Raw genomic sequence first — 12,979 nt, forward strand, 5'->3', positions numbered from 1 at the left:
GGAGGGGCCGGACGCGGTCGCTTTCACCTGCCTCTCTCCCTACCATCTTCCTCTTTTTATTTATTGCACGGAATAAATTATTCTCCACAGCCGCCGACCCGCCTGCCCCCCGCCCCCAGGACCCTGACCGGTGAGCGGCCCCAAGCTGGACTTTATATTTTATATCTGCAAATCACATTTTATCTTCTATGTATGGAAAGCCAAAAGAAAAAAAAAAAACAAAAAAAAAAAAATATAGATCCCAGATCTTATTTATTTTCTGACTTACAGTAAGCGCCTGCTCGCCTCCTGTATTTTGTAGACTTTCTGAATAAAGCAAGTTCTCTTTTCCATGGAGAGGTGAGTGGGTGTTTTTTTTTTGGGGGGGGAGGGGGAGAGTGGTGTGTATGTGCAAACACACACATGCACATACGTGTACAGAGAACCCAGGGCAGGCATGATTTGGGGCCATCTCCGGCGCCAGATTCACCACCATTTGATACCAAATCTCACCCTGGGGACTCCCCCAGCTATGTTGTAAACTCCTTGCGGGCAGGAAATGTCTACCGACTCTATTATATTGTACTCTCCCAAATACTTAGGAATAATAATGGCATTTATTAAGTGCTTACCATGTGCAAAGCACTGTTCTAAGCGCTGGGGAGGTTACAAGGTGCTCAGGTCGTCCCACGGGGGGGCTCACGGTCTTCATCCCCATTTGACAGATGAGGGAACTGAGGCCCAGAGAAGTGAAGTGATTTGCCCAAAGTCACACAGCTGATAATTGGCAGAGCCGGGATTTGAACCCATGACCTCTGACTCCAAAGCCCGGGCTCTTTTCCACTGAGCCCCAGTACAGTGCTCTGGACATAGTGGTCATATTTATTGAGCGCTTACTGTGGGCAGGGCACTGTACTGAGAGCTTAGGAGAATACAATCAATCAATCAATCGTATTTATTGAACGCTTACTGTGTGCAGAGCACTGTACTAAGCGCTTGGGAAGTACAAATCGGCAACACATAGAGACATGAGAGCACGAGCACAACATGAGAAGCAGCCGTGGCTCAGTGGAAAGAGCCCGGGCTTTGGAGTCAGAGGTCATGGGTTCAAACCCCAGCTCCGCCAATTGTCAGCTGGGTGACTTTGGGCAAGTCACTTCACTTCTCTGTGCTTCAGTTCCCTCATCTGTAAAATGGGGATTAAGACTGTGAGCCCCCCGTGGGACAACCTGATCACCTGGTAACCTCCCCAGCGCTTAGAACAGTGCTTTGCACATAGTAAGCGCTTAATAAATGCCATTATTATTATTATTAATATGAGAGACATTCCCTGCCTACAGCGAGCTTACAGTCTAGATGGGGAGGCAGACATTAGATCCATAAATACACTACAGATCTCTACATAAGTGCTGTGGGGCTGGGACGGGGCAAATAAGCAAGTCAGGATGACACACGTGGGAGGGGGAAAGGAGGAAAGGAGGACTTAGTCAAGGAAGGCCTCTCAGAGGAGACAGACAATAAGCCCTCAATAAACACCACTGATTGATTAGGGCGCTCAGGTGGGGTCGGGCTCCATCTTAGGAGGGGGTGAGGGCAGGGACAGGTGCTCTCTGCTGAACTCAGAGTAGACACCGGTTTACTAGTTTTGTTGTCCATCTAGACTGTGAGCCCGTTGTTGGGTAGGGACCGTCTCTATATGTTGCCGATTTGTACTTCCCAAGCGCTTAGTACAGTGCTCTGCACACAAGAAGCGTTCAATAAATGATTGAATGAATGAATGACGGGGCCCAATCCCCACTAGGGACGGTGTCCCCTGCTTCCATTCATTCATTCAATCGCATTTCTTGAGTGCTTACTCCGTGCAGAGCAATGCACCAAGCGCTTGAGAAGTGCAAGTTCCACCGCCCCATCCCCGCTTCTGACCTGAAAACACCCTCCCTCCTCAAATCCTAGAGAAGTAGCGTGGCTCAGTGGGAAGAGCACGGGCTTTGGAGTCAGAGGTCATGGGTTCGAATCCCGGCTCCACCACATGTCTGCTGTGTGACCTTGGGCAAGTCACTTAACTTCTCTGAGCTTCAGTTACCTCATCTGTAAAATGGGGATTAAGACTGTGAACCCCACATGGGACAACCTGATCACTTTGTATCCCCCCCAGCGCTTAGAACAGTGCTTTGCACATAGTAAGCGCTTAAATGCCAACATTATTATTATTATTATTATTAAATCCGACAATGACTCTCCTCCCTTCAAAGCCTAATGGAAGGCCCATCATCATCATCATCATCAATCGCATTTATTGAGTGCTTACTATGTGCAGAGCACTGTACTAAGTGCTTGGGAAGTACAAATTGGCAACATATAGAGACAGTCCCTACCCAACAGTGGGCTCACAGTCTAGGCCCATCTCCTCCAAGAGGAGGTTTCCTCTTCTCCCACTCCCATTTCCCCTTTTAGACTGTGAGCCCACTGTTGGGTAGGGACTGTCTCTATATGTTGCCAATTTGTACTTCCCAAGTGCTTAGTACAGTGCTCTGCACATAGTAAGCGCTCAATAAATACGACTGATGATGATGATGATCACCCTCACTTGCTCCCTTTGTTCAAAACCCCCCTCAGCCCCACAGCATTTATGTACATATCCGTCATTTATTTATAGTCTCCCTCCCGCTAGCCCATAAGCTCGATGTGGGCAGGGAATGTCTACTGTTGTGTTGCCCTCTCCCAAGTGCTTAGTACAGTGCTCTGCACACAGTAAGTGCTCAATAAATACAATTCAATGAATAAATGAATCTCTCCACAGGCCCCTGGAGGGAAGGCGTTGTGGGGGTGAAGGGAGAGGGTTGGAGATCTGCTCAGGTGACTTTTCACCACCAGCCCCGGGGGGTTAGCTTCGTTCTCTCATCCTGGGCGAAGACACCATCACCCACTTGCTAGTATAATAATAATAATGATGGCATTTATTAAGCGCTTACTATGTGGAAAGCACTGTTCTAAGCGCTGGGGAGTTTAGGAGGTGATCAGGTTGTCCCATGTGGAGCTCACAGCTTAATCCCCATATTACAGATGAGGTAACTGAGGCCCAGAGAAGTGAAGTGACTTGCCCAAAGTCACACAGCTGACAAGTGGTGGAGTCAGGATTTGAACCCATGACCTCTGACTCCAAAGCCCGGGCTCTTTCCACTGAGCCACGGCTGCTTCTCCATTTATTCATTACCCAGCCTTGATAATCCCAAAGTGATCCCTGCTGGATTATAACCTCTTTGAAGGCAGGGACTGTGTCTACCCACTCCATTGTACCCTGCCAATAATAATAATGATGGCATTTATTAAGCGCTTACTATGTGCAAAGCACTGTTCTAAGCACTGGGGAGGTTACAAGGTGATCAGGCTGTCCCACGGGGGACTCACAGTTTTAATCCCCATTTTCCAGATGAGGTAACTGAGGCCCAGAGAAGTGAAGTGACTTGCCCAAAGTCACACAGCTGATAATTGGAAGAGCTGGGATTTGAACCCATGACCTCTGACTCCAAAGCCTGTGCTCTTTCCACTGAGCCACGCTGCTTCTCTTTTCTAAGCACTGCCAAGTGCTCAGCACAGCGTTCTGCACCCAGGAAGCCCAGGCTTTGGAGCCACAGGTCATGGGTTCCAATCCCAGCTCCGCCAATGGTCAGCTGGGTGACTTTGGGCAAGTCACTTCACTTCTCTGGGCCTCAGTTCCCTCATCTGGAAAATGGGGATGAAGACTGTGAGCCCCCCCGTGGGACCACCTGATCACCTTGTAACCTCCCCAGTGCTTAGAACAGTGCTTTGCACATAGTATGCACTTAATAAATCCCCCTTTTAGACTGTGAGCCCACTGTTGGGTAGGGACTGTCTCTATATGTTGCCAACTTGTACTTCCCAAGCACTTAGTACAGTGCTCTGCACACAGTAAGCGCTCAATAAATACGACTGATGAATAAATGCCATTATTAGTAGTAGTAGTGAGCACTCACAGGGCCTAGTTGACAGTGTGGATCTCAGAGTCACAAGTTCTGGGTTCAGAATCCCAGGTCCCCCCCTTTCCTGCTGTGACCTCTGACAAGCCACTTAATTTCTCTGCACCCGTTCCCTCATCTGTAAAATGGGGATTCAGACAGCGAGCCCCATGTGGGACAGGGACTGTGTCCAACCTGATTATCTTGTACCTCCCCCAGCGTTCAGCACAGTGCCTGGTACATAGTAAGCATTTAAACACCATGAAAAAAAATACCATTGGTTGATTGACTGAGGGGCCACTGGGTCAACTGGTTTAGAGCACCCAGGGCTAGAATCCCTTCTCTTGGCAGCAACGATACAACGTGGCTCAGTGGAAAGAGCCCGGGCTTCGGAGTCAGAGGTCATGGGTTCGAATCCGAGCTCCGCCAATTGTCAGCTGTGTGACCTTGGGTCACAACTTCTCTGGGCCTCAGTTCCCTCATCTGCAAAATGGGGATTAAGAGTGTGAGCCCCACGTGGGGCAACCTGATCACCTTGTATCCCCCCAGCGCTTGGAACAGTGCTTTGCACATAGTAAGCGCTTAACAAATACCATCATTATCCGGCGCTTAGAATAGTGCTTTGCACTTAGTAACAAATACCATAATAATAATAATAATATATATAATAATAATAATATAATAATAATAACAGGGGGTACAGACTGGAAACCGGCTGTAGACACAAGCAGGAAGGCACTGGGTTGAATCTGGTTCAAGTTGCTATTATCAGTGGTACGTATTGAGCCCTTACTGTGTGCAGAGCATTGTACTAAGCACTTGGGAGAATACAATGCAACACAGTCGGCAGACACTTGCCCTGCCACAATGAGTTTACAGTCTATTCCAAACAGCTGTTATCCCCGCAACACTTTGCCCACACAATGACGACATTATTCTTCCAAGTGCTTGGTATCTACCCCAGTGCCTAGAACAGTGCTTGACACATAGTAAACATTTAACAAATACTTTTTTTTAAAGCTTGCATCTATCCCAGCACCTCATAGAGTGCCAGACACCAAGTGCTTAAAAAATACCATTAAAAGAAAAGTCATTCTACAGACCATAAGCTCGTCCCTAGATTAAGCTTCTTATTCATCTATTCAATCATATTTATTGAGCGCTTACTGTGTGCAGAGCACTGGACTAAGCGCTTGGGAAGTCCAAGTTGGCAACGTATAGAGACGGCCCCTACCCGACAGCGGGCTCACAGTCTAGAAGGGGGAGACGGACAACAAAACAAAACATGTGGAAAGATGTCGTCAGGTGTCTAATTCTGTTAGTGCTCTGCACATAGTAAGCGCTTAATAAATACCACTGATTGTGTTCCTTTTCCCCCTGAGGGTTCCCATTTCCTCCCATTTCCACCGCCCGTGACACAGGAGTTGGTGTCGTACGGGGGGCTGCTGTTGTAAAGTTCAAACCAAAGGGGTTTGTGAAGCTGAGACCGGAGGTGAATTTAGAGGAAAAACGTCAGGATTTGAACACTTATCATCTGAGGATCGCCTGGCTCGGTCTCCGTGACAAGCAGTGTCATGGACAGAACCGCTAACATCCCTCGCTTCCCCCCGAGACCGCTCACCCTTGAAGTGAGCGGACTGGGGACGAGTTGAATTCGCTTTAAGGCAAGAGAAACGACAGCCAGGCCGACGGAAGGCTGACTCCCCCCGAGCTCGGGCCCTGAGGAAAAAGGAAGGAAAAAGAGTGGCGCTTCGGTAGGCACACACTTTGAGTACAATCTGTATAGCATCTCAGATATATATATTTATTTTTCTCACTTTATTTGCTTGCTGCAGTCGCGCGTTTAAAAGTCACAGAGACCAAAATAGAGAGAGCGGCTTCTGGCGGAGCCCACGGCAGTTCTACACGAAGTACAAAACTAGGTGACTCTGTCTTATATATCATACAATTTGTTTTCAAGTCGTTTTTATATACAAAGAAGCTACTCTACCTGAAAATAAAAAAAAAAGGGGACACGGTATGTTACACATAAAGAGGAAGTGTGGGGGGTGGGTGGGACAGAGCAGGGCACCTCAGGATGGTTTGTTACCTACAAGGCGGCCGCAGGTGCCACCCTCCTCCGCTGATCCACCTTCCCCTGTCGTTTTGTCTGTTCCCCCCTTCATGTCTTCCCACCAATTCCCCATCCCCTCTAGCACCCCAAACTCCATAATGCTGGCCCAAAGGGCAGGAGTCAGGGAGCGACAAGGGGAGAAAGGAAAATGAAGGACCAAATGGGAAGGGGGGAGGCTGGATGTCCCCTGCCCTGCCCTCCCCGGGAGGCCAAGCGGCTCTCGGCAGGAAGCAGTCAGCCTGATCTGGGGGCGGGCAGCCGGTTGTTTCTGAATTAGGCCGGGATCCCGAGCACAGAGTCAGGCCTTCCCTTGCCCTCCCTCCACTCCGGAAAGACATCAATCAGGGGACCGAGCCCCCCGCGTCCCCTCTCGCCAAGCTCCAGGTTGGTGGGGGGGACGGCGGTGCCCTCAAGGAGGGGCCAGACCAAGCCTCCGAGCAGTACCCCAGTCTAAAGGGGAGGTGCCCACCCCTCGCCCCCTTCCTGACCACCCACCCGGCCATTAGTGTTGAAAATCGACTCGATGCTTCATGTTTAAGGATAAATGTTACACGAGATCTTGATAACAGAAAGCGAATGCTCTACAAGCCCCGCCCGCTCCTCCCGCCCTCCCCACCAGCTCTGGTTGCCCACGGAGACTCGGGCCGGGCCTGGGGAGGGAAACGACAGGTGGAATCCCAATTTTCATCCCTCCGGCGGCAACGCCGTGGCCCCCCCCAACCCCGGCCAGCTGTTGCCTCCCCTTGGCCACGTCGGGGTGGCTTTTTCCGACAAATTGGTGGGAGGGGAAGGGGGATTCTGGGGCCCCTGTGGAACTAAGGCACAGAAGAGAATGGGGTTAGAGGGGGAAGAGGAAGGGGAGAATGGGGCGATCCTAGATTTAGAACACAAGGGAGGGAACTCCCCCGCTCCACCTCACTAACCTCCTCTCCTTTCCGAGACTCCCTCAAGCACCCACACCAGAGAACTGAGTCGGTGGCAGGAGGCAGCAGGATGGCCTCCGCTGTCCAGGGTTCAATGCTGGGGGCCCACAACAGTATCTAGGCATGGGCAGAGCCCACCCCGTCCTGCCCAATGCCCACTGTGGCATCATTTCCACAGACTCATCCTGGGCACAGGGAGCAGAGCAATGGAAAAGGCGGCGGGGGGCCCCGGGAGGACCAACTACCGCTTATTCCTGACTTGGAGGGGCTGAGGAAAAGGGAAGGCACGGGACAGGAGACCCCAGGAGACATAGGGCATCACGGGAGGAGACCCCCACTCTCTCACCAGCACTGAGGGCCTCTGCCTCCCCCTCCCCAGTCCACCAATGGCCCCTGCAGGTGGTGGCTTTGAACGGAACCAAGTGCTGCAGCCTTCCTGCACTGTGGCGGGGCGGAGCCTGAAGAGGAGGATGAAAAGATGGGAAAGGGGGAAAACAGCGGGGGAAGGAAGGAAGAGGAGGAGCAGAGGGCAAAGGTGGAGTGGGCGCCCTCTCCCCGACAGACTTCCCAGCGGGTCCACCAGAGACACGGGGGGCAGAGACACAAATGGGGCAAAGCCAACGCCAAAGCCTGCCCCAGCTGGGGTTGGGGTGGGGAGCACGGGCAAAGAAGCCCAGGGAGCGGGGCAGAGTATTGCACTATCAGATGGGGACAGGGACTTGGTCCCTCCCCTTGGCCTGGAGAGGAAGGTTTGGACCGCAAGCCGGGCAGTGGGGGCGGCCCCCCAGCTCGGGGGCAGACAGAAGAGGCAGCACCGACGCAAACGTAAACGTTTTGGCCACGAGCGCCACGGAACTCGGGATGTAGGGGGAAAAAATCGCCCTGAGCGCCCGGTTTTCGTGCTCCACAGTCACCCACCCCCTCCTCCGACGAAGCCCCACCGCCTCTGCCTCGCTCACGCATCCCCGGCGAGGAGGCGCCCAGACCAGTTCGCGGGCGCTGTCGAGATCCCAGGGGGTCGGAGAAACCCACCCGCCTCTGGTTCAATAAATTAAAGGGAGGTTCGGGGTGGCCCCGGGGGAAGAGGAGGAAAGAGGGGCCGCCTGCCTTCTAGAACTCATCGTCTGAGCTGAGGAGGAGGGTCTTCTCGTGGTCGTGGGCAGCGCCGAGGCCGTGGGAGCGGGTGGGCACGCCGCCGCCACGCCAGGTGGGCCCGGGCTCCAGGGTGGACTGCTGCGTGTACTGCTGGTAGGCGGGGGAGAAGTTGTGGATGGCGTCCTGCACGATGTCGTGGGGGTTCATGGTCTCCTTGAGGCTGCTGGAGATGCTCTTCATGGGGGCGCAGCGGCCTGCCGGGAAGATGGGTATTAAGCGGGGGGGCTCGGGAGCCCACCGGCCCTCACCCAGGGCCTACCCCTTAAATCTCCCTCCGACTCCGCTGGAGGCAGGCCGGTGACCGACCTGTCCTTCATTTTAGCATCTGTCCCCTCCCCCCACTAGACTGGACACTCCTTGGGGCCAGGGACCGTGCCTACCAACTCACTCTAGGGAAGCAGCACGGTCCAGCAGAAAGAGCCCTGGCCTGGGAGACAGTGGACCTGGGTTCAAATCCAGCTGCTGTATGACCTTGGGCAAGTTACTTCACCTCTCTCTGCCTCAGTTCCCTCATCTGTAAACTGGGGATTCAATCCCCCTTCTCCCTCCTACCTAGTCTATCAGCCCCAAGTGGGATCAGATTATCTTATGTTCATTCATTCATTCAATCGTATTTATTGAGCGCTTACTGTGTGCAGAGGACTGTACTAAGCGCTTGGGAAGTACAAGTTGGCAACATATAGAGATGGTCCCTACCCAACAGTGGGCTCACAGTCTATCTCCCTCAGGGCTTAGCAGAGGGCTGGGCACAGAGTAAGCACTTAAATACCACAATTATTACTCTTCTTCTTAACTCCATTATCCTCTTGCGAGCACTAAGTTGAGCGCTCTGCCCAGAGTAAGCGCTCAATCACTATGGAATCACTGAAGACCTGGGGATGGGGGGCAGCTTCTGGGGGGTGCCACCAGCAGCAGGGGACCACAAAGGACAGACTAAGCATCTCCCCTTCAAGTGGGGGAAAGGAAGCGACAGAAACCAGGGCATCTGGCTGGATAAAGCAACTCCTTAAAGGTCCCTAATTACTTCCAGGACGTCAAAGGAGCATGAGAAGAGGAAGTGCTCAGCCGAAGTGGGAAATGCGGAGGAGAAAGGGCAGGCTGGAGGAGACACAGGGATGAGGGATCGGAAGCAGAGGGCTGGCACGGGTGCCGGGGGGGACCAGGAGATCTGAGTTCCCGAAGGTCTTCGAGGGAAGGAAGAGCTTCCAAAGGTGTCCCAGCTCTTGACGGTGGTGACGGGGCCGTGAAAGGAGGGTGTCGGGGTGGGGTAGCAACTAAGTTTAGAAAGGGCCTGGGGTGGCCCCCGGCCCCTCCACGGGGCACTCTGAACAACGAGGAGGAGACGCAGCCTGGCCCAGCAGAAACCCGCCTGTAAATTGGGGGTTCAACACCTAGTCTCCCTCCTACTTGGACCGAGGCCAGGGACTGCTCTGATCTGCTTATATAATAACAATAATGGCATTTATTAAGCACTTACTATGTGCAAAGCACTGTTCTAAGCGCTGAATAATAATGGTGGTATTTGTTAAGTGCTTACTATGTGCAAAGCACTGTTCTAAGCACTGGGGGGGGTACAAGGTGATCAGGTTGTCCCACTTGGGGCTCACAGTCTTAATCCCCATTTTACAGATGAGGTAACTGAGGTGCAGAGAAGTGGCTTGCCCAAGGTCACACAGCTAAGTCCAGCGCTTAGAACAGTGCTTTGCACACAGTAAGCACTTAACAAATGCCCTTATTATTAGTAGTAGTAAGTGGCGGAGCCAGGATTCGAACCCATGACCTGACTCCCAAGCCCACGCTCTTTCCACTGAGAAACGCTGCTTCCCTACTATAATTCCGGTATTTGTTAAGCATTTACTATGTTTACAGGGTAATCGCGTTGTCCCACATGGGGCTCACAGTCTTAATCCCCATTTTCCAGATGAGGCAACTGAGGCCCAGAGAAGCGAAGTGGCTTGCCCAAAGTCACACAGCCGATAAGTGGCGGAGCCGGGATTAGAACCCACGACCCCTGACTCCGAAGCCCGGGCTCGTTCCACTGAGCCACGCTCTACCTCAGAGTGGTGCTCAGCACGTAGGTAAGCACATAATGATTATTCCTTTTAGACTGTGAGCCCACTGTTGGGTAGGGACTGTCTCTATATGTTGCCAAATTGTACTTTCCAAGCACTTAGTCCAGTGCTCTGCACATAGTAAGCGCTCAATAAATACGACTGATTGATTGATTGATTGATTAAGGGGCTGTGCCTATCCCAACCTACTCCCAATGCAAGACTGCTGCCAGAACAGGACCCCCCACACACACACAAGCTCTTTCCCACGGAAGGGGAAGCCGGAGGCCGAGACACGGAAAGGATGGAGGGAAGGAGTCTAGACCCTTCCTGGCTCTGTGACCCGGCCGATCCTTCAACCCCGGGGTCCCTCAGGGCCCAGAGGCTGGACTAGACTGTGAGCCCACTGTTGGGTAGGGACTGTCTCTATACGTTGCCAACTTGGACTTCCCAAGCGCTTAGTACAGTGCTCTGCACACAGTAAGCGCTCAATAAATACGATCGATTGATTGGAGGAAGGGAGGTGGGGAAGAGTCTGCGGGGAGGCAGGGGATGGGGGGGGGCGGGATGACCCTCTGCCAAGGCAGGGAGCCCGGACCAGACGCGCAGTCGGAGAGCCGCACCTACCGTAAGGGCCGTACGTCGGGACTGCACGTGCCAGCCAGAAACCAGAGGCAAAAAGCGAGGGGAGGGAGAAGACAGAAAGAGAGACAGAGAAACCAGACACAGAAGAGACGGGAGATAACTGAGTGAACAGGCAAACAATCCCACCACCAGAGCAGGCCCGAATCCACAGCCACCGCCAGCTGCACGGACAGCCCCCGATGCCCGCGGTTTTCACCGGCTGCGCACGCGGCCCCGATGCCCGCGGTTTTCCGGAGGCCCGGTCATCTCCGGATTTCCCCAGGCCGGCCGTTGTTCCAGCTCAGGGCCCCCTTGGGGGCGGCTCAACCATCCTCCGGCGGCCCACCCTCTCTGCGAGACCTGGGGAGAGACTGTGTAGAGACGGTCCCTACCCAACAATGGGCTCACAGTTTAGAAGGGGGAAGGCTGGGTGTGGGAAGGAGGGGAAGGAGGGGAAGGAGGTAGGGCAGGGGGGATGGGGAGGAGAGGAAAAAGGGGGTTCAGTGTGGGAAGGCCTCCTGGAGGAGGTGAGCTCTCAGTAGGGCTTTGAAGGGAGGAAGAGAGCTAGCTTGTTGAGCGGTTACTGTGTGCCCTCTACACTGGGAGCTCATTGTGGGCAGGAATGTGTCGGTCTGTTGTCATACTGTGAGCCCGTTGCTGGGTAGGGACCGTCTCTATATGTTGCCGACTTATACCTCCCAAGCATTTAGCTCCCAAGCATTTAGTACAGTGCTCTGAAAACAAAACATGTAGACAGGTGTCAACTCTCCCCAATCAGAGTGCGGCGTAGCCCAGAAACCCCACCCGGCCCACCTTGGGCATCCAGCTGCTTGTCGGCGTAGACCTTGTAGGTGAAGGCGTGCCGCAGGGCCAGGGCCGCGAAGAACATCTCCACGCAGATGATGAAGTCCTGGTAGCCGGCGGCCACGGTGCCTTCGCCCACAGACACCTCGGCCGAGTGGATCTTGGGGATGGCACCGCACTTCTCCAGGATGGCCAGCAGCATCCCTGGTGGGCGTGGAGAGAGGGAGGAGGAGGAGCCTCAGTACCCCGGGGGTCCCCAGGATGGCCAGGCCAGCAGCATCCCCCGGGGGACACATTCATTCATTCGGTCGTATTTGTTCATTCGTTCAAGCGCGTATTTATTGAGCACTTACTGCGTGCACAGCACTGGACTAAGCACTTGGGAAGCACAAGTTGGCAACAGATAGAGACGGTCCCTACCCAACAACGGGCTCACAGTCTAGAAGGGGGAGACAGGCAACAAAACAAAACATGTGGACAGGTGTTAAGTCATCAGAATAAATACCCCCTCATCCCCCTCTCCATCCCCCCATCTTACCTCCTTCCCTTCCCCACAGCACATGTATATATGTATATATGCTTGTACATATTTATTACTCTATTTATTTATTTATTTTGCTTGTACATATCTATTCTATTTATTTTAATTTGTTAGTATGTTTGGTTTTGTTCTCTGTCTCCCCCTTTTAGACTGTGAGCCCATTGTTGGGTAGGGACTGTCTCTATATGTTGCCAACTTGTAATTCCCAAGCGCTTGGTACAGTGCTCTGCACACAGTAAGCGCTCAATAAATATGACTGATGATGATAAAATACAAATAAAGCTAGATTCATTCATTCATTCAATCGTATTTATTGAGTGCTTCCAACAGTAAACAGACATACTCCCTGACCACAGCGAGCTTCCATATGAGGGAGGAGGCAAAGAAGCCTGAGTACTCAGGGGCCAGGGGATGTCTGCCAGGCCACATAGCCTCCTGTGGGAGCTGCTGGGAGCGCCAGGGTGCACCTCTTCCCAGGGTACCCCAAATCCCAACTCTGAGAGGGGGTTTGGCCCACCCCACAACCCCACATGGCTTCACTGGGAAGGCCCGGAGGTGAAGCTGAACCAATCAATCTGCGCATCAGGCAGAAACTCCTCACCCTGGGCTTCAAGGCTGTCCATCCCCTGGCCCCCTCCTACCTCACCTCCCTTCTCTCCTTCTCCAGCCCAGCCCGCACCCTCCGCTCCTCTGCCGCTAATCTCCTCACCGTGCCTCGTTCTCGCCTGTCCCGCCATCGACCCCCGGCCCACGTCATCCCCCGGGCCTGGAATGCCCTCAATCCCTCTGCCCATCCGCCAAGCTAGCTCTCT

At 53.2% G+C, this 12,979-nt stretch overlaps 1 protein-coding gene across 2 annotated transcripts in view; it reads right to left on the reverse strand.

The window, feature by feature from the left end:
* Nucleotides 1-5,722: 5,722 nt before the first annotated feature.
* Nucleotides 5,723-12,979, reverse strand: part of TMEM184B (transmembrane protein 184B) — a 64,124-nt gene continuing 56,867 nt past the window's right edge. Inside the window, exons 8-10 of one of the 2 annotated variants that reach the window (XM_038756449.1) lie at nt 11,636-11,830; nt 10,826-10,846; nt 5,723-8,341 (exon numbers count right to left, since the gene is read on the reverse strand). In XM_038756449.1, the coding sequence (XP_038612377.1) occupies nt 8,103-8,341; nt 10,826-10,846; nt 11,636-11,830 (455 nt within the window). In that variant the 3' untranslated portion in view covers nt 5,723-8,102. The remainder of the gene's footprint in view (nt 8,342-10,825; nt 10,847-11,635; nt 11,831-12,979) is intronic. The other variant, XM_038756450.1, reaches the window with a different exon arrangement.

The sequence above is a fragment of the Tachyglossus aculeatus genome, chromosome 14 (assembly GCF_015852505.1).
Source record: "Tachyglossus aculeatus isolate mTacAcu1 chromosome 14, mTacAcu1.pri, whole genome shotgun sequence".
Lineage (NCBI taxonomy): Eukaryota > Metazoa > Chordata > Mammalia > Monotremata > Tachyglossidae > Tachyglossus > Tachyglossus aculeatus.